This window comes from Chiloscyllium plagiosum, unplaced genomic scaffold, assembly GCF_037043375.1.
Source record: "Chiloscyllium plagiosum isolate Xiang-an unplaced genomic scaffold, Cpla_swu_hap1 HiC_scaffold_13, whole genome shotgun sequence".
NCBI classification, from domain to species: domain Eukaryota; kingdom Metazoa; phylum Chordata; class Chondrichthyes; order Orectolobiformes; family Hemiscylliidae; genus Chiloscyllium; species Chiloscyllium plagiosum.
This window is the reverse complement of record NW_028270151.1, coordinates 78,597,705-78,622,928: the sequence shown is the minus strand read 5'-3', so window position 1 is coordinate 78,622,928 and position 25,224 is coordinate 78,597,705. Positions and strand designations below refer to the sequence as shown.

Sequence of the window (25,224 nt, the reverse complement as noted above, 5' to 3'; positions counted from 1 at the left end):
ATACTAAACGAGTATTTTGCATTAGTGTTTAACGTGGAGAAGGACAAGGAAGATATAAGAATGTGGGGAAATAGACGATGACATCTTGAAAAATGTCCATATTACAGAGGTGGTGGTACTGGATGTCTTAATATGCATAAAAACGGATAAATCCCCAGGACCTGATCAAGTGTACCCTAGAATTCTGAGGGAAGCTAGGGAAGTGATTGCTGGGTCCCTTGCTGAGATATTTGGATCATCGATACTCACAGGTGAGGTGCCGGAAGAGTGGAGGTTGGTTAATGTGGTGCCACTACAGTATTTAAGAAAGATGGTAAGGAAAAGCCAGGGAGCTATTGACCAGTGAGACTGACACCAATGGTGGGCAGGTTGGTGGAGGGAATCCTGAGTGACAGGATGTACATGTATTTGGAAAGGCAAGGACTGTCGGAAGCTGAGGGGTGACCTTATAGAGGTTTATAAATTATGAGGGGCATGGATAGGGTAAATAGGCAAAGTCTTTTCCCTGGGGTCGGGGAGTCCAGAACTAGAGCGTATAGGTTTAGGGTGAGAGGGGAAAGATATAAAAGAGACCTAAGGGGCAACTTTTTCACACAGAGGATGGTACGTGTATGGAATGAGCTACCAGAGGATGTGGTAAAGGCTGGTACAATTGAAATAGTTAAGAGGCATTTGGATGGGTATATGAATAGGAAGGGTTTGGAGGGATATGGGCCGGGTGCTGGCAGGTGGAACTAGATTGGGTTGGGATATCTGGTCGGCATGGACGGGTTGGACCGAAGGGTCTGTTTCCATGGTGTACATCTCTATGACTGATTAGGGATAGTCAACATGGTTTTGTGCGTGGGAAATCATGTCTCACAAACTTGATTGAGTTTTTTGAAGAGGTCACAAAGAGGATTGATGAGGGCAGAGCAGTGGACGTGATCTATATGGATTTCACTAAAGTGTTTGACAAGGTTCCTCAAGGTAGACTGTTTAGCAAGGTTAGATCTCATGGAGTACGGGGAGAACTAGCCATTTGGATACAGAACTGGCTCAAAGGTAGAAGACAGAAGGTGGTGGTGGAGAAGAATTGTTTTTCAGACTGAAGGCCTGTGACCAGTGGAGTGTCACAAGGATCGGTGCTGGGTCCACTACCTTTCATCATTTACATAAATGATTTGGGTGTGAGCATAGGAGATATAGTTAGTAAGTTTGCAAACCTCACCAAAATTGGAGGTGCAGTGGACAGTGTAGTAGGCTACCTCAAACGGGATTTTGATCAGATGGGCCAAAGAGCCGAGGATTGACAGATAGAGTTTAATTCAGATAAAAGTGAGGTGCTGCATTTTGGAAAGGCAAATCAGGGCAGGACTTATACACTTAATGGTAAGGTCCTAGGGAGTGTTGCTGAATTAAGAGACCTTGGAGTACAAGTTCCCAGTCCCTTGAAAGTGGAGTTGCAGGCAGATAGGACAGTGAAGGTGGCGTTTGGTATGCAATCCTTTATTGGTCAGAGCATTGAGTATAGGAGTTGGAAGGTCATATTGCGGCTGTACAGGACATTGGTTAGGCCATGGTTGGAATACTGCTTGCAATTCTTGTCTCCCACCTATCAGAAAGATGTTGTGAAACTTGAAAGAGTTCAGAAAAGATTTACAAGATGTTACCAGGGTTGGAGGATTTGAGCTATACAGAGAGGCTGAATAGTCTGGGGCTGTTTTCCCTGGAGTGTCAGTGGCTGAGGGGTGACCTTATAGAGTTTTATAAAATCAAGAGAGGCATGGGAAGGGTAGATAGACAAGGTCTTTTCCCTGGGGTGGGGGAGTCCAGAACGAGAGGGCATAGGTTTAGTTTGAGAGGGGAAAAATTTAAAAGGGACCTAAAGGGCAACTTTTTCACACAGAGAGTGGTGCGTGTATGGAATGAGCTGCCAGAGCAAGTGGTGGAGGCTGGTACAATTTTAACATTTACAAGGCATTTGAATGGGTATATGAATAGGAAGGGTTCAGAGGGATACGGTCCAAGTCGCTGGCAAATGGGACTAGATTAGGTTTGGATATCTGGTCGGCATGGCCGAGTTGGACTGAAGGGTCCGTTTCTATTCTGTACCTCTATGACCCTATGGTAAATGCCCTCTTAACACAACATCTACCCATGATGCAACTTTCAAAAAACTATGCACCTGACCCCCTCGATCTCTCTGTTTGTCAATACTACCCAGGGCTCTACCATTAATTGCATAAGTCCCACCCGTTGAGAGTTTCACCAAAATGCAATACCTCACATTTATCCAAATCAAACTCCATCTGCAACTCCTCAGCTCATTGGCCCAATTGATCAAGATTCCTTTATAATCTTACATAACCTTTTTCACTATTGACTATTCCACCAATTTTGGTGTCTTCGCAAATTTACTAACAATGCCTCCTAAATTCTCACCCAAATCATTTATATAAATGACAAACAAAAGTAGACCCAGCACAGAAAACTGCTAATCACAGGCCTCCAGTCCAATAAAAAAAATCCCCCATCACCATCCTCTGTCTCCAACTCTCAAGCCAATTTTGTATCTAATTGGCAAGCTCTCCTTGAATCCCATGTGATCTGACTTCACTAATTAGTCTACTATGTGGAACCTTGTCAAAGGCTTTACTGAAGTCTATGCAGATAATGTTATCACTCTGCCCTCATCAATCTTCTCAGTTACTTTCTCAAAAAACTCAATCAAGTTTGTGAGATACAATTTCCCACACATAAAGCCATGCTATCCCTAATCAGTCCTTGCCTTTCCAAATGCAAGTAAATCCTCTCCTTCACAATCACCCCCAACAACTTACCCATCACAGATGTCAAACTCACAAGTCAAGAGTTCCCAGACTTTTCCTTACAATCTTTTTAAAGACATGGACAACCATTCGCCACCCTCCAGTATCTCACCCAGGGCTCAAGATGATACAAATATCGCTGCTAAGGGCCACACAACTTCTTCCCTTACTTCTTACAATGTCCTGGAAAAGACATGATCAGGTCCTGGAGATTTATTCACCTTTATGTTTTTTAAGACCTCCAGCACTTCTTCTGTAATGGGACTGTTTTCAAGATATCAAGATGTATTTCCCTGAACTCCCTAGCCTCTATTTCTTTTTCCATAGTAAAAACTGATGCAAAATATTTGTTTAGTATCTCTCCCATCTCCTATAGTTTCAAACAAAAATAACCTTGTTGATTTTTAAGAAGACCTATTCTCTCCTTATTTGCCTTTTTTGCTCATAACGTACTTGTAGAATCTCTAAGGGTTATCCTTAAACTTACCTGCCAAGGCTATCTCATATCACCTTTCTGCCCTCCAAATTTCCTGGAAAATTGAGCTGCCTGTGCTGTCCCTCCCTCAGCCAAGTTTCCGTAGTAGCTATGATGTCCTAGTCCCATGTTTCCATACATGCCCTGAGTTCATCTGCCTCACCTGCAAGATTCTTTGCATTGAAATAAATGCAGTTTAATTCTTCAGAGTCACCTCATTCTGACTTGCCCTTGCCTGCCTTTTTTGAATTAATTTGCTCTTTTTTTAAATTCAGAACCATTTGCATTTGTCTTTCTATTCTCACTACTACTTAGGACGTCCCCACCTCCCTCCCTGTTAGTTGTAAGGCTCCCAAAGAACATGAGCGAATCTCCCCACCAGGATGTTGACCCCTTCCAGTTCAGGTCAAACCCATCCCTTTTGAGGTCTTTTCTGCTGCAGAAGAGATCCAATGATGCAAAAACATGAATCCTTGTCCATTGTACCATTTCCTCAGTCATTGATTTAGCTGCCCTATCTTCTACCTTCTGAATTGTTAACTTTGAAGTTCTGCTTTTCAACCTTTTACCTAACATCTGACATTCACTCTGCAAAGCCTCAACCCCTTCTCCAATTGTGTCATTCTTACCAATGTGTACAACATCTTCAGGCTTCTCACTCTCTCTTTTGACAATATGCTGCAACCATTTTGAAACATCCTTGACTAGGGAGGCAACATACCATCCTGAATTCACACTCAAGCTTGCAGAATCTCCTACCTGTACCCCTGACATCAGAGCCCCTCCATAACAATTCTTCATCAAACCCCACTTAACAGAAGATTCATTCTTGGTGCCCAAGATTTGGCTGTCATTTCTATTTTCTACTGAGATACTATCCTCAACAGTACTCAAAAAGGTACATTTCTTTGACAGAGGAATAACCACAAGAGACTCCTGAACTACCTTCCTATATCTCCTGACACTGATCAAACTAGTTCCCACATTTCCCCCATATTTTTTGATCCCTTTAGACCCAACTGTTATATCCAACTCCTCCTTAAAATGATGCAATTTTTGGACACAATTGCTTCCACAGGCTCACAACTTTCTGGGTGAAGAAATTTCTCCTCATCCCAGTCCTAAATAGTCTACCCTACATCCTTAGACTGTGCCCCGTGATTCTGGACTCCCCTATCATGGGAACATCCTTCCTCAGTCTACCCTGCCTTGTCCTGCCAAAATGTTACAGAGTTTTATGAGATTCTCCTTCATACTTCTGAACTCCATTGAATATAGTTTTAACTAATTCAACCGCTCCTCATACATCAGTCCCACCATCCCAAGAGGAAAAAAGTCTCTTTTATGCAGCTTGTCGTTAGAATCTTGAATGCATGGCCTGACAGTATGGCAAAGGCAGATTCAGTCACGCCTTTTGAAAAGAACTAGATAATTATCTGCAGAGAAACAAAAAAAAATCCAGGGCTACAGAGAAATGAGTCTGGCTTTATTGGTCTTGTAGAGAGTAGAGATGGATATAAAGCGCCAGTGGTCTCCTGTGAATTGTAATTATTCTAATGACTTTAGATGGTTATAACACATGACAAAGATCATGTGTTATAACCATCTAAGGCATCACCATCTGCAGGGGTCAACGTGAGGAATTCAGACCATGGTACATGATGTAGATCAAGATTCCAGATCTGTTGGTGCTTTCTTTCAAAATTAAATCAGATGAAATTTGCAATATGTGGTCGATCCAAGGCTATTAGAATTGAATGACACAGCACCACCGTGTGGGGTCAATGGCTAGGTGCAAAAAGATATAATTCACTATGATTCTCTGCAGTGGCAAATGTTGCAACTGGCATGTAACTGCAACACAATAGACTGCTGCAGTGAAAATAAAAGTTTCATTTACCACTTCATTTTACAGCAAAAGTAGATTATTACCTCGATATTTCCAGATAGGAACATCTTTTACAGAGGAATATGTAAGGGATCCTCGATATTATTCATCTAAATGTTTGACTGAGGAGATATTATGACTGAGCAGCTAAAGAAACTGCAATGCAATCTCAAAATAGCCTTTGTATAAGACTTACAGAAAGCATCAAAAGTCCTTGAAGTAAATATCAACATCACAATTGTAATGGCCAAGGTAGAAGGCTGACCTAAGACCTAAAATCTTCTCAGTATTTATCACCAACATTCCATGAATGTTCATTTAATTTAACACAAACCTGTGACAGTCCTCTGCCCCTCAGTAAGGCTGTTCCACCACTGATTCACCTAAAACACAACAATAATTGAATTTCAAATATGAGAGCAGACTTGGCACAGTGATAATGCCACTGTAAGCAATATTGATGCATAAAATCATAAATAGATGTTAACCGATTAAGCTAATAACTAAAGTTGGTGGCAAATGGATTTTCAATGTCATCAAATCAGGGATCATTATTTTGAACTTGAAAGAATAGAGTACTTTCTAAATGGTGAAAGACAAGAAATAGTGGAGTTTCTAGGAGAGTGGGGTCCGTGAATGCAGATCATTTAAGCATCATGGACAAATACAAATAACATTCCAAAAGACAAAACAGAGTGCTGTCATCTCTATCTGGGAATTAGAATAAGAGGTAGAATCAGTGATTTAGATATGGAATGTTCGAGTTAGACCATTCTTGAAGCACTGGGTACCAATGTGGACAAGTTTACCTACAAGAGACAAATCATCTTGACTTTGAATTATAGCTTCTTTCCTTCACTGTCACTCGATCTAAAACCTGGAACTCCTTTCTTAACAGCATTGTGGGTTTACCTACACTACAAGGACTGCAATGGTTCGAGGCAGCAGCTCGCTACCACCTATTCCAGGGCAACTAGGAATGAGCTGGCCTTGTCCACGATGCCTATATCCCATAAGTGAATAAAGAAGCTCAAGGATATGAGAAATTTGGAAAATTCCTCCACAAATTGCTAGTTCTTAATTAATTGACAATTGTTAATTGTAATTCTAAACTTCATAGATCCATGTTATCCAAGGACATTAAAGAATATGGAGCAAAGGTGGGTATGTGCAGTTTGATTACTGATTTAATTATTGTTGCCTCACTCACAGGTAGGACAGGCTCAAACTATTAAATGCTCCACCCCTGTTCCAGTGCTGCTACTGTGAATCATACAAGCCCTTTAATAACAGAAATTCTCTTATTAAAGTTTATATCTCTCATATCCTAATTTTCTCATTAAAGCTTTAAAAAGCACATTCTCCTGATATCTGAATTCCTTCAAGATAACTCATTACTCACTCTTACCAACTGTCAAATCAAAATTCCAGACTCTAAAATCTTCCCCAAAACTCATCCCATTTCTATCCCAGTCTTTCCATCAAAGTTCAACATTCTTGTACCCCATCACTGCTAAAATATTTGTGCCCCAATTCTACAACTGACACTCACCATGTTTGCATTCTAACTCCACCAAAGTTCACCTTTATCATACACTAACTCTAACCTCAAAACTTACTCATGCTGTTCCTTGACTGTCCCATAAAAACTCATTCCTATCATAGCCCAACTCTCCTTTAATATGGAAAAATGTCCAGGTCATTCCACACAGGCATCATCTTCTCCAAATGAGATGTTCAACTGGGCTACCAGTAAGCTGATTGACCATAAGAGTTATCAGACTCTATTCATTCTGTGTGTTTGCATTTTTAGGCTTTTTGCTAAGGTATTCATCTTGTGCTCAGCAACAAAGACCATTCCTAGATGCATGTCATTGCTCCCCAAAAATAAATTTTCAGCCAATCTCTTGTAAAGCCATGGTGTTGATCAGGAGACCCTATTATTTAAACTTCAGGAAGCTACAGTATAAACTTTCTCTCAACTTGGGCTGTCATCTACTAAGCAGAACTAGCAGGTAAACAGTAAACAAATACAGAGATGTCTACAGAGGTTAATGCTGGACAGAACATACCAGTTCAATCAATCCATGTTATAAGATATAGATATGGAATTAGCTCTTCAAGGCTGCTCTGCCATTCAATCATGGCTAATCATGCTTCTCAACTCCATTCTCTTGCCATTTCCCTGTAACGCTTCATACCTTTCCAAATCAAGAACCTACCTATCTCTGTCTTAAGTATTCTCAATGACTTGGCCTCCACACCCTGAGAATCACCAATCTTTGGCTGAAGAAATTTTTCCTCATATCACTTCCAAATGGACATCCCTTCAACCTGAGGCTGTGCCTCAGGCCCTAATCTCTCCTACTAGTGGAAAAATCTTCCCCACTTCCACTCTATCAGGCCTCTCATTATCCTGTCAGTTGCAATCAGAACCTCCTCACCTTTCTAATCTCCATCAAGTACAGATCCAGAGTCCTCAATAACTCTTCATATGACAAGCCTTTCAGCCCTGCGATCATTCTTGTAAATCTCTCCGGACCCCTTCCAATGGCAGTACATCTTTCCTTAGATATGGGGCTCACAATTTTCCAAGTGCAGTCTGACCACAGCCTTACACAGCCTCATCAGCACATCTCTGCTTGTTTTCTAGTCCTCTTGAAATTAATGCAAACATTGCTTTGCCCCTTCCTAAATGTCAACTTAATGAGAATCCTGAACTAGGACTCCCACGTCTCTTTGCATTTCAGATTTCCAAAGCCTTTCCACATTCAGAAAATAGTCAATTCCTCTATTCCTCCTACCTAAATGTATAACTTCTCACTTTGCCACACTGCATTCCATCTGCCACTTTTTTGCCCACTCACCCATTGGTTCAAGGCTGCAGCCACCCCAATTCCTCAACACTACCTATCCCTCCACGTACCCTTGTGTCATTTGCAAACTTATCAACAACGCCTTCAGGATTTACCTTTCTTCCAATAGTCTTACGTAAATTTACTCATTCTGTTCCTTTTTTTTATTTCCTTCATTCATCTATCCGATCTAATCACATTTTCTGACAAGTTTTCTGGCCTCAGCAACTATCCCAGAAGTGAATTGCGTAGTTTCACAACTCTCTTTGCAAAGGAATGTCACCTTCCCTCCATTTCAGTCATAGAGTCATACAGTCCCACAGCATGGAGACAGGCCCTTTGGCCCAAACTAGTCCATGCCGACCAAAATGTCCCACGCTAATCCCATTTCCCTGCACTTGGCCCATATCATTCTAAACCTTGTCCAAATGCCTTTTAAATGTTGTTAATGTAACCGCCTCAACCACTTCCATTGTCAGCTCATTCCATATGTGTACCATCTCCTGTGTAAAAAAAGTTGCACCTCAGGTTCCTTTTTATTCTTTCCCCTCTAACTCTTGCATTTCATATTGTATTTATTGCCCTTTGTTCTCAGCTCAACAACTGAGAACACTGTGATTCTATCTCCCCTTTTATTATTTTTAACACTGTTCTATCATCTTGCAGTCTGCATTTGTACATTTCAAAATGACCCAAATTATGGAACCTTTCTGCAGATTTGTACTTTCTCATACCAAGCAGCATCCTAGGATATTTGTCTGATACATATTGTAAGGTCTTAATATCCTTCCTATTATGTGCAAATCAATGATAACCTCAGTACTATAAGTGAAGTCTCAGTTAGTTCATTGTTATTTCATCATTACCTCTTAACTTTAATACTGTATATCTTTCATGATAAAAACTAATAATTTGCTAGCTATTTTTTTAAACCAGCCTTCATAATTGGAGTTTACCTTTATTACCCACTTGAACCTCCATTCCTTCTGTTAATCCACAATGCAGTCCTTTCTGCTATTACGTGTTTCGTCAACGCAAATCGGCTGTACCTCAACTGATGAATAAGTGAATGTTATTTATAAAATGCAAACTTTTGCATTCATGTGTTGGTTATTACACGATTCCACCGCTAATTCTTTAAGAATTATTTTTATTACGCAATTTATTATAGCGCAAGGTTGCACAAGATTGCAACTATCATGTTATCACAAAAAGGACTGTATTAGCTTCTCCATGCCACTGTATAGCCCACCTTCCCACCTCATTATATTCCCCCTGCAACTTCCTCGTGTTTTCTACAAACTAATGTTTGTATTAATTGCACTTCAGCATTGGCACATTGACATCATTCTCTCTCGATCTATGTCAGAATAGCTCACTTGTATAATGAACAGCATTGCCCCTATATTTAAGCCTCACTGGACACCAGTGACTTCTGGATAATTGCTTTCAACTATTACCCTTGCACTTACTCCTTTCTAATCACTTTTATTCTAGTTTTGCAACTAATAATTTCATGTCCCTTCATTTTCTGATAGTTTGTGAAAGCATTTACTCAACTTAATATAACAGGCCTGTAATTACCTGCATTAGCTCTGCCTCCCTTTTTAAAAATGGTTGCTATACCTGCCACTCTCCAGTCCTCTAGCACACATCCATTCTCAATAGAGCCCTGATAATATAACAATACAGAAAATGCAGAATAACATTAACAAGCAAAACTAATCCTCACAAATACAAAATAAAAACTGGTCCAATGGTAATATACTCAGCAGAACTAGATGGAGGATTAATGTCCGTTAAGTAATAATCTTTGCTAACCATCTCACAAAGACTCTGCCCTACCTCTGAGGTCTCAGAACAATTCCGCAACTGGGAGCATTCCACCCCAAGACAATCCCCAAATACACTTTCCAGTCCAATCAGAAACAAAAGAAATCAAATTAAGTTTCACTTATAATTGCAAATTGCTGTCAAACAATCACTGTAATTCATAGATGATGCTTCTGCGTCTGGGATCAAAAGATCTTGTTGCTGGTTCATTCATAAAGCAGGATAAAAGATATCAGATTACTTTTCAGCACTGACTTGAATGCTGTGGGTTCAAGTGTCACTGTAGAAACTGGAGCACAAAGGTCCAGACTGACATTCCCATTGCTGAAGGAGTCTTTCAGATGATAAGCTAAGCCAAGGCCATATCTGTCCTCTCATATGTACATAACACATTCCACTTCACTACATGAACAGCAGAGAAGTTCTCTCTGGTTTCTTGGCCAATATTTATCTGTCAACCAGCACCACTAAGATCAGATTACCTGGTCACCATCACATGTATGGAATTCTGCTTTGCACAAAGTAGGTGCTACATTGCCTATCAGTGACTATATCTCAAAAATACCATTATGCCCCTCCTCTCCCCAAAATCACATATACTCCTTTGGGATGTCTGAGGTTGTGACAAGTTTTACAGAAATGCAAATTTTTCTATTTCTAATACAGTATACACAAATTGTTTTTCCTCACCTACTTGTACATTACAGCCAAAGAAAATGAGTGCCTGAAGAACTAATGGCCTTTGCCAGTAAAAGCATTTGTTTCTCCAAAACACCATACCTGACTATGATGACCTCTACATACAATGATTTGGATATTGTATTTTTTTTTAAACAAATCTCTTAAGAAATGTTATTATACACCTCTGCAGGTGAGACTTAGACCTGGGTCTCCTGGCTCAGGGGCAGGGACACTACCATTGTAGAGTGATTTCCCTATTTAAGTGACTATTAGCTTCCTAATGTTTCCTAAAAAGTTATTAAAATTCAAGTACTTGTTCTTGATTCGTACTGTGATTGACATTTGCAGCTCAAACACAATAAACCTGTTTGAATTTGGGAGCTATTAAGCCAAACACAACTTCAGTACTGTCCTAGTTTTTACATGAAAGGATTTCCATTGCAAACTGTTTAGCCAAAGGTAATATATTGTATTTCTGCATTCACCACTGTCAAGTCAACTGGCATTCATTGGGTCCATTCTAATCAATGTTACCTACACTCACTAACTCAGTAGAGTGCTGATCTAATGATCTTCTAGGAGAAAGTGAGGACTGCAGATGCTGGAGATCAGAGTTGAAAATGTGTTGCTGGAAAAGCGCAGCAGGTCAGGCAGCATCCAAGGATCAGGAGAATCGCGATTTCTGAAGAAGAGCTCATGCCCGAACATCAATTCTCCTGCTCCTTGGATGCTGCCTGACCTGCTGCGCTTTTTCAGCAACACATTTTCAGTGCTGATCTAATGATACCTTAATGTTCCGTGAAAACCAGCTTTCAATCCACAGCATATAAGCACAGTTCTATGGTTGCAGTGACATTCTCTTTGGCCTAACAAAGTGGTTGCATCATCCTGCCTTCCCTTACTGTGGTGATTCTAAAACAGCTCATCCCATCCCCCAGGTAATAAAATCCATAGAAATCAGGTGCTTATAACTCAAAAGAAATTTGAATTTTGTTTTAAATACTGTGAAGTTTCGCAAACTTTTACCTGCTTCCTGATATCACCAGCTTTGGGAGGGTGATGCTTTTCCAGCCAATCCAATCGGAGCTCATTGAAGTAACTTTGAACTCTAGATTTGAGAGACTCATACTGCCAGATGGCTGCCACCCCGAATGAGGATCCTGTAAACTAAAGAAGTTACTGATCAACGTCTAGCTGATAATTCAGTTTAATACATAACACCATCACTAGATCAGCCCTTTTCAACCTTATACTGTTCTGTTACAGGACAAGGGCAATACTGCAATCCACTGGGTAAAATACTAAGGTTTGCAATACGTGTTACAGGACAAATAGCCCTTGATCTACAAAGCAGGATACCTGGCAAAGAGCCCAGGCCCACAGTGTGGGATACTAGCTGAAAAGCCAGCATCGGACCTCACAAAGATGGAATAGGAGAGAAGCTGAAATAAATCAATACGTCTAAAATGCATGATCATCACCCGCCAGGGGTATTTTCAAATTTGCCTCCAACTGAGAAAACTCCAATTGCACCCAGGATCGATGCTGTTGACATTCAAAGTTCACAATGATGACCCACGGATATTTCCATTGGATAAAATAAGCATAAAATTAAAAATAGGAGAAAGTGAGGACTGCAGATGCTGGAGATCAGAGCTGAAAAATGTGTTGCTGGAAAAGCGCAGCAGTCAGGCAGCATCCAAGGAGCAGGAGAATTGACGTTTCGGACAAAAGCCCCTCTCTACAGGAATGAGGAGGGTGTGCCAAGCAGGCTAAGATAAAAGGTAGGGAGGAGGGACTTGGGGGAGGGGTGTTCGGAATGCGATAGGTGGAAGGAGGTTCGGGTGAGGGTGATAGGCCGGAGAGGGGGTGGGGGCGGAGAGGTCGGGAAGAAGATTGCAGGTCAAGAAGGCGGTGCTGAGTCCGAGCGTTGGGACTGAGATAAGGTGGGGGGAGGGGAAATGAGGAAGCTGGAGAAATCTGCATTCATCCCTTGTGGTTGGAGGGTTCCTAGGCAGAAGATGAGGTGCTCTTCCTCCGGGCGTCGTGTTGCCATGGTCTGGCTATGGAGGAGGCCAAGGACCTGCATGTCCTTGGAGGAGTGGGAGGGGGAGTTAAAGTGCTCAGCCACGGACACCTCTGGGACACCCACACCAACCAACCCAACTGCCCCGTGGCTGAACACTTTAACTCCCCCTCCCACTCCGCCAAGGATCATGGCAACACGACGCCTGGAGGAAGTGCGCCTCATCTTTCGCCTAGGAACCCTCTAACCACAAGGGATGAATGCAGATTTCTCCAGCTTCCTCATTTCCCCTCCCCCCACATTATCTCAGTCCCAACCCTCGGACTCAGCACTGCCATCTTGACCTGCAATCTTCTTCCCGACCTCTCTGCCCCCACCCCCTCTCCGGCCTATCACCCTCACCTTAACCTCCTTCCACCTATCGCATTCCCAACGCCCCTCCCCCAAGTCCCTCCTCCCTACCTTTTATCTTAGCCTGCTTGGCACACCTTCCTCATTCCTGAAGTAGGGTTTATGCCCGAATTAAAAACAGGCATCATTAACAAGAACAATTTCAAGCAGTAATAAGTCACGAGATCCCTCAGACCAGGAAAGATCAAAGTTCTGGGCAGCAACATGAGGTGAACGAAGGAATTCAGGAATCTAGATATATAAATCAAAAGAATGCTCTCAAGTAGAAAATTCACTCAAAAAGACTTGTGCAATCCCGTGCATCTTTGTAATGGCGATAGAGTATGAACTAAAATACAACTGCAGTAACGTACAACAGTAGGCAGATTCATTTGTAATAGTGTTTGGTCAGGTTAGAAAGGACATACAGATTTGCAGAAAATTAGTGGCAACTCACAGGAAAACAATCTATTTTGAACAAACAGAGGTTAAAATCCCCAATGATGAATTGCAAAGGAGTGGTCTGACTGAGGTGATTAAAATACACAAGATTAATAGGGTCGATCACATTCAGCTCTTCCCTCCAAAAAAGAGGCCACATCTTAAGGATTGAGCAAAACAAGTTGAAAATCTAGGAATTTTTTTGTACACAAACTATTTGTGAAAAACTGGGATGTATAGGTACATAATCATTTATCCAAAATTCCGAAAAAACTCTGAAATCTGAAGTTCCTTTATGAAGTTTTTTCTGCATAACAAGGTTTTTTTGTGCGAACAGGTAACCCAACTCCACACCCACTCGACCCACATCACTCAGATGTGACATGGCAGTGTGGCCCAGCACTGGACGGCGTCAATTGTGTCTCAGCACTCGTACTAATCACATGTGGGTCTGCTATTTGGTATATTTTTACTTTACTGTGAAAATATCATTTATTCCGAAATCTGAAAAATTCCAAATTCTGAAAAACAACTGGCCCCAAGGATTTTGGTTAAAGGATTGTGTACTACTCCAGGTTGCAGGCTCAGAATCTACCGAGGCATGTAAAAGTAAAATATTTGTTGAAAATAGGGTATGGGAATTTGGATTGAAGGCAGAGATGCCACAGTCAACAAAAGAGAAGCAGGCTCACTAGGATTAGTGGCCAATACCTTTCTCAAATAAAATTAATCTTAGAACCCCAGGTCAGGGAAGGGAAAATGACCAACAGCTTTTGATCGCTGTGCACTAATGTTCAGTCATCAACGGCCTAATGACACAATCTCCTGACTCACATAGGAAGAACTGCAGCCCAAGGAAGCACCCAGTTCATCAGTATCTCTCAGAGATTCAGCAGAGGAGAGAACAGCATCCTCTTCAGTGTCAACTTACCCCTACAGTAAACACAAAGGGTCTGACGAGCCTTCTGAATGAGCGTGGTGATGATTTAGCTAAGATGGGCTCATCCAGCATTGGGGTGAGGCTGCTTTTGCTCGTCCGATTCACACGCGAGGCCAAGTCCTTCAGAATCTTTTCGTCCGGTTCCACGTTTCGGGGCTCATTTTTTTTGGGAGCTTTTCTAAACCCACGCCGAGCATCCTTGTAGAAAATTAACCTTGCAGAGAAAAAAAAATTACAATGTTCAATATACTTCAAAAGGCTTACTACACTTGTGCAGCACAAATACATTAATTATCGTACATCAGCAATAGCAGGACGCACCCAGAACAGAAGTTAGGCACTGCAATTACTAAAGAAGCACTCCTGCCATTGTTGGTCAGCACACCTTCCCAGATCATTGATCATATTATTGCCTTCAGCAGTACACACAGCACAGTAAATATGGCCAGACAAAAACGCGCCAATGTGTAGGTAATAGAATAGGATATTTTCCCTTCCTTCGTCCCTACAAATTAAGATATTCACCTCCCCGTCCGCTATTCAATATAGAGATATTATATCAATGTGTATTGTGAGAGATAAAGACAAATCTCTTCAGCTCATTAGCCAAATGGTAAAATTACTATAAATTTGGATCTTGAGAACTGAGTCCCACTCATCTTTCCAGTCACAGAATTATTTACTTCAGTACAGCTCATTCATTCGATTTTTTTGATCTACTCCAAATTCTGTTTTCTGCACTCTACAAGACAGGATTCAGAAAGCAATGCAGAAACAACAGAGATTGCTAGAAAAGCTCAGCAGATCTGGCAGTATCTATGGACAGAAATTAAAGTTAATGTTTTGGATCCAGTGACCCTTCCTCAGAATTTCTCTCTGCAGATGTTGCCAGACCTGCAGGGCTTTTCCAGTGATTCCTGTTTTGCTTCTGATTTCCAACACCCGCAGTTCTTTCAGTTTTTGTTCAGAAAGCAATGCTTCACCTTTGATCACTGTCCTGATACCTAGAGTGCACCACATTAGAGGGTACTAGTTTAATGATACATAAGGACAAATTATATCAAGAGACTCTTTCCAAAGCCGGAGTTCACATTCCCCAAAATCTGATATTTTTCCCACATAAAAATCTCAAGCAAGCAGCCTTTACCACCAAAAGAGAGACATCTACTTCAGTATCCAAAATTCTTCAGGAGCTCCAATACATTAGGAATTTGTGCCCTCCCAGCAAATGACAGTTCTCCCATTTGCATTTTGGGGTGCAAAACTTTTAATTAGCATTTCTCCCCTTATCTCATTGCTGTCTGTCACAGTTCAGCTGGGCACAAATCCACTGTTGCTTTGTTACATGATTGTGACTAAATTTCAAAAGCACTTAAATTATTTGTAAAGTACTTTGGGAGGACCCCAGAATGGTGAGAGTTGCAACATAAATGGAAGCTGTGTTAAATTTCTGCGTTTTTAATTGAAGGGTTAGTCTGTGAATTAGAGTCCACTATCACTATACTTTATTATCAAAAAGTTGCTGGCATCACTGAATTCCGTAAATTTTGTAGGCACAGATTTGTTTTAGTTTCTGTGCTGCAATGAACTTTATTCAGTGTTGCCGTGGAGATGTAAAATTTTTTTTTAATTCGTAGATGGGGATGTGGGTATTGCTGGCAAGCCAGCATTTATTGCCCATCCCAAATTGGTCTTGAATTGATTGACATTTCAGAAGGTAGTTAGCAATCAACTTTGTTAAGTTTGGAATGGTCGCCACTTGGAGGTGCCAGTGTTGGACTGGGGTGGACAACCACCTAATGAAGGAGCAGTGCTCCGAAAGCTAGTGCTTCCAAACAAACCCGACTATAATCTGATGTTGTGTGATTTTTAACATTAAGTTTGGAATCACAAGGAGGCCAGACCAATCAGGTTGGCAGGTTTGCTTCCCTATAGGACATTAGCGAGCTTAATAGATTTTTATTAAAACTATTACATTTTTATTTAATAAAATACACCAACTTGTATTAAATTCTCAATTTTACTGAATTCAAATTTCACCATCTGCCATGATGGGTTTGAAGTTATGTCCCCAGAACATTAACCTGGCGTTCTGAATTGCCAGTTTGATGATATTAGCACTACTCCAAAGTACAAAGTGAAGTATATGAAATTCTCCTACTGTGCCTGTACTTCAACAGTGAAAGCACCAGGATTTAGTAGCACCTTGTGATTAAAATTCCTCCTGTCACATCTTCAATGATACTTTTTGAAATGAAGTCACCATGACGAGCTGTAGCTCAATGTTAGCACTCTCACCTGATTCACAAGGCTGTCTGCTCAAGTCACACTGCAGAGACTTGGAAACATACACTGGCACCACAGTGCAATACTGAGTAAGAGCTGCAGTGTCCAAGGTGTCCTCTTGCGAATGGACATCCTCTCAGAGAGATGTAAAAGATACCATGGTGGCAGAGATGCAGGCAGGAGTGGTGTGGGGGGTAGGTAGGGGCAAGAGGTGGTGACAATATGAGGGGGTGGGGAAGAGGGGTTCGATGAGGTGTCACACATAAGGCTTCTCAGAAAAATTGAAGCCTATCACTTTTTAAAAAAAAGTGACAGCAAAGAGTTCAAACAACGTCAAATAAATGTTTTCACGTACTTATGAGGGAGAACGGACTAGGAGTGACAGGTAAATAGATTCAAAGGTATGGCAGTAAAACAATTCAAAATTGTTCATAAATTACATTCATAAGAAAAGCAAAGGCACAGCCAAACTATCCACCTATGATTTCCTCAGCTGGTTAAAGAGTTGTATTAGATTAAAACAAGGCTTAAACATTGAATAATAAACCTGAGGATTTGCAGTGTTTCAGAAACCAGAAAAGGACCACCAAACAGTGGATAAAAAGGAATAGAAACGTGCAAAAAAAGCAAACGAGCCAGGAATATAAAAGATTGTAAACAGTTTTGTGGATATAAAAGGAATACTGTAACTAAACTAAACGTTGGTCCCTTAGAATGTGTGACAGAAAGAAATATCATGGGACATGAGGAAATGGCAGACATTGAAAAAAACATTTTCTATCAGCCTTCACAATGGAAGACAGATGACACATACCAGAAAAGGTGGCTAAACTAAGGACCAAAAAAAAAAGTTCAGGAAACTGAGGTAATTCACATCAGCAGAGAAAAATGTTTTGAAGCAACTGATGGGATTCAAAGCTTATGAATCCCCAGGGCCTGCCAACCTACATGGAGGCTTCTGAAAAGGATAACTGCAGAGATAGTAAATATTCCACTACAGTTATCAAAAAGTTCCCAGAATCTGGAATGACTTCAGCAGGTTAGGAACCAGCAAATCCAACACCACATTCAAGAAGGCTGGACCTGCTGACACAGAAGAGCATGCGCAGTAAAAGTGATACATGTCAAACACTTACAAAACAAGCAACTGAAAGCCAGCAAACTCTCAAACATTCAAATAAATAATTTAAAAAGGTGTTAAGTAGTTTTCTTGTTGAAAAAATTGGCTTTTTTTTACTGCACATGCATATGAGCGTACACAGAATGAAAAGGATAAGAGAACATGCACAGTTGGCAATTATTGACGGATCATTTGTATCAGCAAACATTTTGATTCAAAAAAGAATGGAGTGAAAAAGCACCAAGTACAGGCCAGTTAGCATGATATTATTCAACAAGAAAGCACTGGAATCTATCTTTTAGGAAGTCTTAGATAAGCACAATGAGATCAAGTAACCAAAAGGAAACTCGGTCTGACAAATGTATTTGTATTTTTCAGGTTGTAACTTGTAGGATTGATAACAGAGAAGCATTAGATGCAGAATTTCCAAAAGTGCTTTGGTGAGCTACCGCACAAAAAATTGTTCAATAATGCTTCATGGCAGTTGAATAATATATTAGCATGGATAGAGGATTCATTAATGGACAGGAAGCAAAGACCACGGGTAAGTGCAGCAGTTTCAAATTAACAAGCTGTGACCAGTAGAGCAGATCACACCTGGAACACTGTGCAGTTTTGCTGACCATACTAAAGCAAGGATATATGTGCACTGGGGGTAACATAGCAAAGATACACAGCACTGGTGCTTGGAATGAGAAGATTATCCTATGATGATAAGTTAAGTTACACTGGGGCCATTTCCTTTGGAGTTTGGAAGAATGAGAGGTGAACTCATTGAAACATATAAGATTCAGAAGGGGTTATTATATATATAATATATGCAGAGGTGGTTTCCTTAAGGGGAATCCAGAACATGGGGATGCAATCACAGCATAACGGGATGATCATTTACAATTAAGATGACAAGAAATTCTTCATTCAAGAGTTGGAAAGTCTTTACCTTAATGAGTTATGGATGCTTCATCATTAAATTTACTTCAGATAGGCAGATTTTTGGCGTCTTAGTAAATTAACGGTTATGGAAAGTGAGGCGGAAAGTGAAGTTTGAGCCAAAGATCATCCAAAATTATTATGGTTGTGGAGCAGGCTCAATATGCTGTTTGGTCTACCCCAGCTCCTGGTTCTTAGATTCTAGTGCTAAGTAGGTGGTGAACAGATGTTTCTTGAATTGGAGGATTGCATTTAGTAGAGATATCTCAGGAGCTGGTATTAAGACTAGTTTTTTTTCCCTACCCACATTAAAGAAGTAGACTTGGGGGCAGAACATGTAATTCTAAAATATGAAGATGACATAAAACTTGGAAGTAGTCAACTGTGAAGGTGATAGTGAGAGACTTCAGGGGAACAGGGACAGACTAGTGGGTTGGGCAGACATATGGAAAATATAATTGGTAGGACATGTGAGGAAAGGCAATATAAATGAGAGAAAAAATTGGAAAGGGAGTGGTGGAGCAGAGGGACCTGGATGTGTATGAGCACACATGACTGGACATGGCCAGAGCAGTTTGAGAAAGTGGTTATTAAAAAAAAGGATACAGGATTCTGGGCTTTACAGAGGCATAGGGTACAAAATTAACAAAGTTATGGTGATCCTGTATGAAACTTACAGTGACCTCAATGGAGTGGCACGTCCAATTCAAGATCTGATACTTGGGAAGGAAGTGGTGACTTTCTAGAGAACTGAGGAGGGTTTCCAGCCCGTTCAGTTATAGGAAGAGATTGGTAAATCATATTTCCTCGATAAAGAAAAGGTTCTGAGAAGGTTTGATCGAGATATTCAAAACTGTGAAGAATACAGAAAAAAGTGATGGAAGGGAGGAAAACCACAGGGAACCACCTTAGGATGGATGCAAAAAGAACCAAAGACAGGATGAGAATGAACATTTTATACAGTGAGTGGTTAGGAGTTGGAATGCTCTGCCTAAATGTAGAAGAGGCAGATTCAGTGTGGTTTTCTGAATTATATTTAATTAGCATACAAAGAGGAAAAAGATGGGGGGGAGGGACTGGGGGCAGCTAAATTGCATGTGCTGACACACTCATTGACTCAACAAGCCAATGCTGTCAGTATTCTATGATTCTATAAGAGAGGGATGCACAGAAAATTGTTAGGGGCCGAATGCTCTGTGGATCTGAAGGTTTGGGTAAGTTCCAGGTGTTCAGGGATAGGGTTAAAAGAAGGGGGATTCGGAGTTAGAGGCAGATAAGAGAGGGTATTGGGGCAGAAGGGTCAATGTGGCAGATGGGGATGACATACCGATGTGGGGGGCATAGGCAGGGTTGGACTGTGGGTGGGGGAGCAGGATCAAGAGCAGCACGGGCCAGGTTGGAGTTTGGGAGGGTCAGATTGACGAGTTGCAGGGATCAGGAAAGGAATGGGTGTTCAGCATGGTACAGAGCAACTGGGGGTCGGTGGGAGAATGGAAAGGAGTGAGAGGGGAACTGGGGGCAAATGCAGGGAGTGAGAGTTGTGTGGGGTTCTGAGAGTAAGGGGGGTGAAGGGGGACTAGGGGGGTGAAGGGGGACTAGGAGGGTGAAGGGGGACTAGGGAGGTGAAAGCGTACTGGGCATGGTGAAAGGGGACTGGGATTGGGAAGAAGGGGGTGCAAAATGGGAATTAGGGGAGTGAGGGGGGAGGGTGGGGGAGAGAGAGGGAGGTGGGTGGGGGAGAGAGAGGGAGGCGGGTGGGGGAGAGAGAGGGAGGCGGGTGGGGGAGAGACAGCAGAGGGGTTGGGTGGGGGAGAGAGAGGGGGTGGGAGGGGGACTGGGTGAGTGAGAGGGGGTGAGAGGGTGAGTGAGAGGGGGTGAGAGCGAGGGGTGGGAGTTTGGGGGACTGGATGATGGGGGGAGGACTGGGTGATGGGGGAGGGTAAAAGCAGCTGGGGGTGATGGAGGAGTGAGGGGCGTGCTGAGAAGAGACAGACGGCAGGGCGGTCGAGTGAGGGGGTGGGGTGGAGGACTGAGAGTGGACAGGGCGGATGCGGCAGGCAGGGTGGAGGGGGCGGGGCGAATGGAGAGAGTGGGCCCGGACAGTGGATGGTAGGGAGGTGGTGGAGTGAGAAGGGCTGGGGCAATGGAGTGAGAGGGGGCGGGCCGGTGGATTGAAGTGGAGAGGCGGGCCGAGCCGGTGGAGTGAGGGGGGGGGGGCCGGTGGAGTGAGGGGGGGGCGGCGGGCCGGTGGAATGAGAGCGGGCAGGCCGGTGGAGTGAGAGGGGGCGGGCTGATGGAGCGTGGGCACGGACGGTGGAGCGAGGGGGCGGGGCGGTGGAGTGAGAGGGGGCGGGGCGGAGGAGTGAGAGGGGCGGGGCGGAGGAGTGAGAGGGGGCGGGGCGGAGGAGTGAGAGGGGGCGGGGCGGAGGAGTGAGAGGGGGCGGGGCGGTGGAGTGAGAGGGGGCGGGGCGGTGGAGTGAGAGGGGGCGGGGCGGTGGAGTGAGAGGGGGCGGGGCGGTGGAGTGAGAGGGGGCGGGGCGGTGGAGTGAGAGGGGGCGGGGCGGTGGAGTGAGAGGGGGCGGGGCGGTGGAGTGAGAGGGGGCGGGGCGGTGGAGTGAGAGGGGGCGGGGCGGTGGAGTGAGAGGGGGCGGGGCGGTGGAGTGAGAGGGAGCGGGGCGGAGGAGTGAGAGGGGGCGGGGCAGAGGAGTGAGAGGGGGCGGGGCGGAGGAGTGAGAGGGGGCGGGGCGGAGGAGTGAGAGGGGGCGGGGCGGTGGAGTGAGAGGGGGCGGGGCGGAGGAGTGAGAGGGGGCGGGGCGGAGGAGTGAGAGGGGGCGGGGCGGAGGAGTGAGAGGGGGCGGGGCGGAGGAGTGAGAGGGGGCGGGGCGGAGGAGTGAGAGGAAGTGCGGTGGAGGAGTGAGGGGGCGGAATGGAGGGCGGGGCGGTGTGGTGAGGGTCCAGGGCAGAGTAAGGGGGTGGGGCACTCGTGTGAGGGGAGCGTGACAGCAGAGTGAGAGAGAATGGGGTGAAGGACTGAAGGAGCGGAACAGTGGACTGTGAAGGGGCGGGGCAGATGACGATGGGTCTGGGGTAAGTGGAGGGCGGGCAGATTGTGCAGAGGGGCAGGGGAAGCAGACTGAAGGGAGAGGTGGGGGCGCAAATGGTGGGGAGGGCAGATTGACGGGTGAACAGATGGATGGGGGGAGCTCCAGGGGCTGATTGATCCGGGGTGTGGGTGTGGGAACCAGGCAAGACTGAGGAGGGTGTGGGGAGAAGTCTGAAGGCTGGGGGTGGAAGTCTGAGGGGTTTGGGGGTAGACTGAGGGGGCAGGGGGAGGAGTTGCAGACTGCAGGAGTTGTGGGAGCAGGCTGAGGGTGATGGGGACAGAGTGTGGGACAGATTGAGAGGGCAAAGAAGGGGGCGTGCAGAGGGATTGAGCACAGACTGAGGGGAGGGGGAGTGGGGGAGGGGGAGTGGGGGTGGGGGTGGTGGTGGGCAGATACGGGGGGAGGGGGAGCAGACTGAGATGGTTGGGGCAGACTGAGGGGTGTCTGAGGGAGGTGGGGGCAGGCTGAGGGGGGTCTGGGGGAGGAGGGGGCAGACTGAGAGGGGGCTGGGGGCAGACCGAGGGGGGTGGGGGGAAGTGGGGGCAGACTGAGGGGAGCTGGGGGAACACTTGAGGGGTCTGGGGAGGTGAGGGCAGACTGAGGGGGGCTGGGGGAGGTGAGGGCAGACTGAGGGGGACTGGGGGAGGTGGGGGCAGACTGAGGGAGGGTCTGGGGGAGGTGGGGGCAGACTGAGGGAGGGTCTGGGGGAGGTGGGGGCAGACTGAGGGAGGGTCTGGGGGAGGTGGGGGCAGACAGAGGGGCTGGGGGAGGTGGGGGCAGACTGAGAGGGGGCTGGGGGAGGTGGGGGCAGACTGAGAGGGGGCTGGGGTAGGTGGGGGCAGGGGGAGGTGGGGGCAGACTGAGGAGGGGGCTGGGGTAGGTGGGGGCAGGGGGAGGTGGGGGCAGACTGAGGAGGGGTCTGGGGGAGGAGGGGGCAGACTGAGGGGGTTCTGGGGGAGGTGGGGGCAGACTGAGAGGGGGCTGGGGGAGATGGGGGCAGACTGAGAGGGGGCTGGGGGAGGTGGGGGCAGACTGAGAGGGGGCTGGGGGAACACGGGGGGGGGGCTGGGGGAGGTGAGGGCAGACTGAGTGGGGGCTGGGGGAACACTTGGGGGGGCTGGGGGAGGTGGGGGAGACTGAGGGGGGCTGGGGGCAGACAGTGGGAGGGTCTGGGGGTGGGGGCAGACAGTGGGAGGGTCTGGGGGCAGACAGTGGGAGGGTCTGGGGAGGAGGGGGCAGGCTGAGGGGGGTCTGGGGGAGGTAGGGGCAGACAGAGGGGGGTGGGGGGAGGTAGGGGCAGACTGAGAGGGGGGTGGGGGGAGGTGGGGGCAGACTGAGGGTGGCGGGGGGAGGTGGGGGCAGACTGAGGGGGGTGGGGGGAGGTGGGGGCAGACTGAGGGGGGTGGGGGCAGACTGAGGGGGGCTGGGGGAGGTGAGGGCAGACTGAGGGGGGCTGGGAGAACACTTGAGGGGTCTGGGAGAGGTGAGGGCAGACTGAGGGAGGGTCTCGGGGAGGTGTGGGCAGACTGAGGGAGGGTCTGGGGGAGGTGGGGGCAGACTGAGAGGGGGCTGGGGGAGGTGTGGGCAGACTGAGAGGGGGCTGGGGGAGGTGGGGGCATAAGGGAGGTGGGGGCATAAGGGAGGTGGGGGCAGACTGAGGAGGGGTCTGGGGGAGGTGGGGGCAGACTGAGGAGGGGTCTGGGGGAGGAAGAGGCAGACTGAGAGGGGGCTGGGGGAGGTGGGGGCAGACTGAGAGGGGGCTGGGGGAGGTGGGGGCAGACTGAGAGGGGGCTGGGGGAACACTGGGGGGGCTGGGGGAGGTGAGGGCAGACTGAGTGGGGGCTGGGGGAACACTTGGGGGGGCGGGGGGAGACTGAGGTGGGCTGGGAGAGGTGGGGGCAGACAGTGGGATGGTCTGGGGGGTGGGGGCAGACAGTGGGAGAGTCTGGGGGGGTGGGGGCAGACAGTGGGAGGGTCTGGGGGTGTGGGGCAGACAGTGGGAGGGTCTGGGGGGGTGGGGGCAGACAGTGGGAGGGTCTGGGGAGGTGGGGGCAGGCTGAAGAGGGGTCTGGGGGAGATGGGGGCACTGAGGAGGGGTCTGGGGGAGGAGGGGTCTGGGGGAGGAGTGGTCTGGGGAGGTGGGGGCAGACTGAGGAGGGGCCTGGGGGAGGAGGGGGCAGACTGAGGGGTGTCTGGGAGAGGTGGGGGCAGACCGAGAGGGGGCTGGGAGGGGTGGGGGCAGACTGAGGGGGGGGGACTGTGGAGGTGAGGGCAGACTGAGGTGGGGCTGGGGGAACACTGAGGGGTACTGGGGGAGGTGAGGGCAGACTGAGGAGGGGTCTGGGGGAGGTGGGGGAAGACTGAGGGGAGGCTGGGCGAGGTGGGGGCAGACTGAGAGGAGGGTCTGGGGTAGATGGGGGCAGACTGAGAGGAGGTCTGGGGGAGGCGGGGGCAGACTGAGGGGAGGCTGTTGGAGGTGGGGGCAGACTGAGAGGGGGCTGGGAGAGGTGGGGGCAGACTGAGAGGGGGCTGGGGGAGGTTGGGGCAGTCTGAGGGGGGGGGCAGACTGAGGTGTACTGGGGGAGGTGGGGGCAGACTGAGAGGGGACTGGGGGGGCAGACTGAGGGGGTACTGGGGGAGGTGGGGACAGACTGAGAGGTGACTGGGGGAGGTGGGGACAGACAGAGGGGACTGGGGGAGGTGGGAGCAGACTGAGGGGGGACTGGGGAGGTGGGGACAGACTGAGAGGGGTCTGGGGGAAGACTGAGGGGGTGGAGAGAGCAGACTGAGGTGGAGGTGGGGGAGAGGGGCAGACTGTGGGGTTGGTTGGGGCAGACTGAGGGAGGAGGTGGGGGGGAAGACTGAGGGAGAAGGTGGGGGGGAAGACTGAGGGAGGAGGTGGGGGCAGGCTGAGGGGGGCCTGGGGGAGGTGGGGGCAGACTGAGGGGAGGTGGGGGCAGACTGAAGGGGGGTCTGGAGGAGGGAGGTGGGGGCAGACTGAGAGGAGGTCTGGGGGAGGTGGGGGCAGACTGAGAGGAGGTCTGGGGGAGGTGGGGGCAGACTGTGAGGTGGCTGGGGGAGGTGGGGGCAGACTGAGAGGAGTCTGGGGGAGTTGGGGCTGACTGAGGGGAAGCTGGGTGAGGTGGGGGCAGACTGAGAGGGAGGTAGGGGCAGACAATGGCAAGGCTGGGGGCAGACGGGGGAGCGGGGGCAGACTGAGAGGGTTCGGGGGTAGTGAGGGCAGACTGAGTGTGGTGTGGGGGTGCAGATGAGAGGTGAGCATGTGGAGGCAGACTGAGGGGGAGTTGGGGGCAGAGAGAGGGCGGGGCAGGACCGTGAGGGTGGTGCAGGGCAGAGTGAGGGCAGGTGGGCATTGAGGCACAGTTGGGGTGTTGTGGGCGGGGGGCACAGTTGGGGTGTTGTGGGCGGGGAGCAGAGTTCGCGT

General features: G+C 46.8%; 2 protein-coding genes across 5 annotated transcripts in view; one reads left to right on the top strand and one right to left on the bottom strand.

Annotated features, from left to right (window-relative positions):
• LOC148148354 (uncharacterized) overlaps positions 1-6,555 on the top strand; it is a 58,432-nt gene extending 51,877 nt beyond the window's left edge. The window contains exon 6 of the mRNA XM_087993801.1: positions 6,072-6,555. The gene's annotated coding sequence lies outside the window, so the exon portion shown is untranslated. The remainder of the gene's footprint in view (positions 1-6,071) is intronic.
• The window catches only part of LOC122555753 (presenilin-associated rhomboid-like protein, mitochondrial), a 46,336-nt gene that overhangs the window by 17,290 nt on the left and 3,822 nt on the right, over positions 1-25,224 (bottom strand). The window contains exons 1-4 of one of the 4 annotated variants that reach the window (XM_043701839.2): positions 16,638-20,212; positions 14,331-14,553; positions 11,569-11,709; positions 5,508-5,556 (exon numbers count right to left, since the gene is read on the bottom strand). In XM_043701839.2, coding sequence (XP_043557774.2) covers positions 5,508-5,556; positions 11,569-11,709; positions 14,331-14,411 — 271 coding nt within the window. In that variant the 5' untranslated portion in view covers positions 14,412-14,553; positions 16,638-20,212. Of the gene's footprint in view, positions 1-5,507; positions 5,557-11,568; positions 11,710-14,330; positions 14,554-16,637; positions 20,213-25,224 lie in introns of those variants that run through there. The other 3 variants (XM_043701840.2, XM_087993800.1, XM_087993799.1) reach the window with 3 other exon arrangements.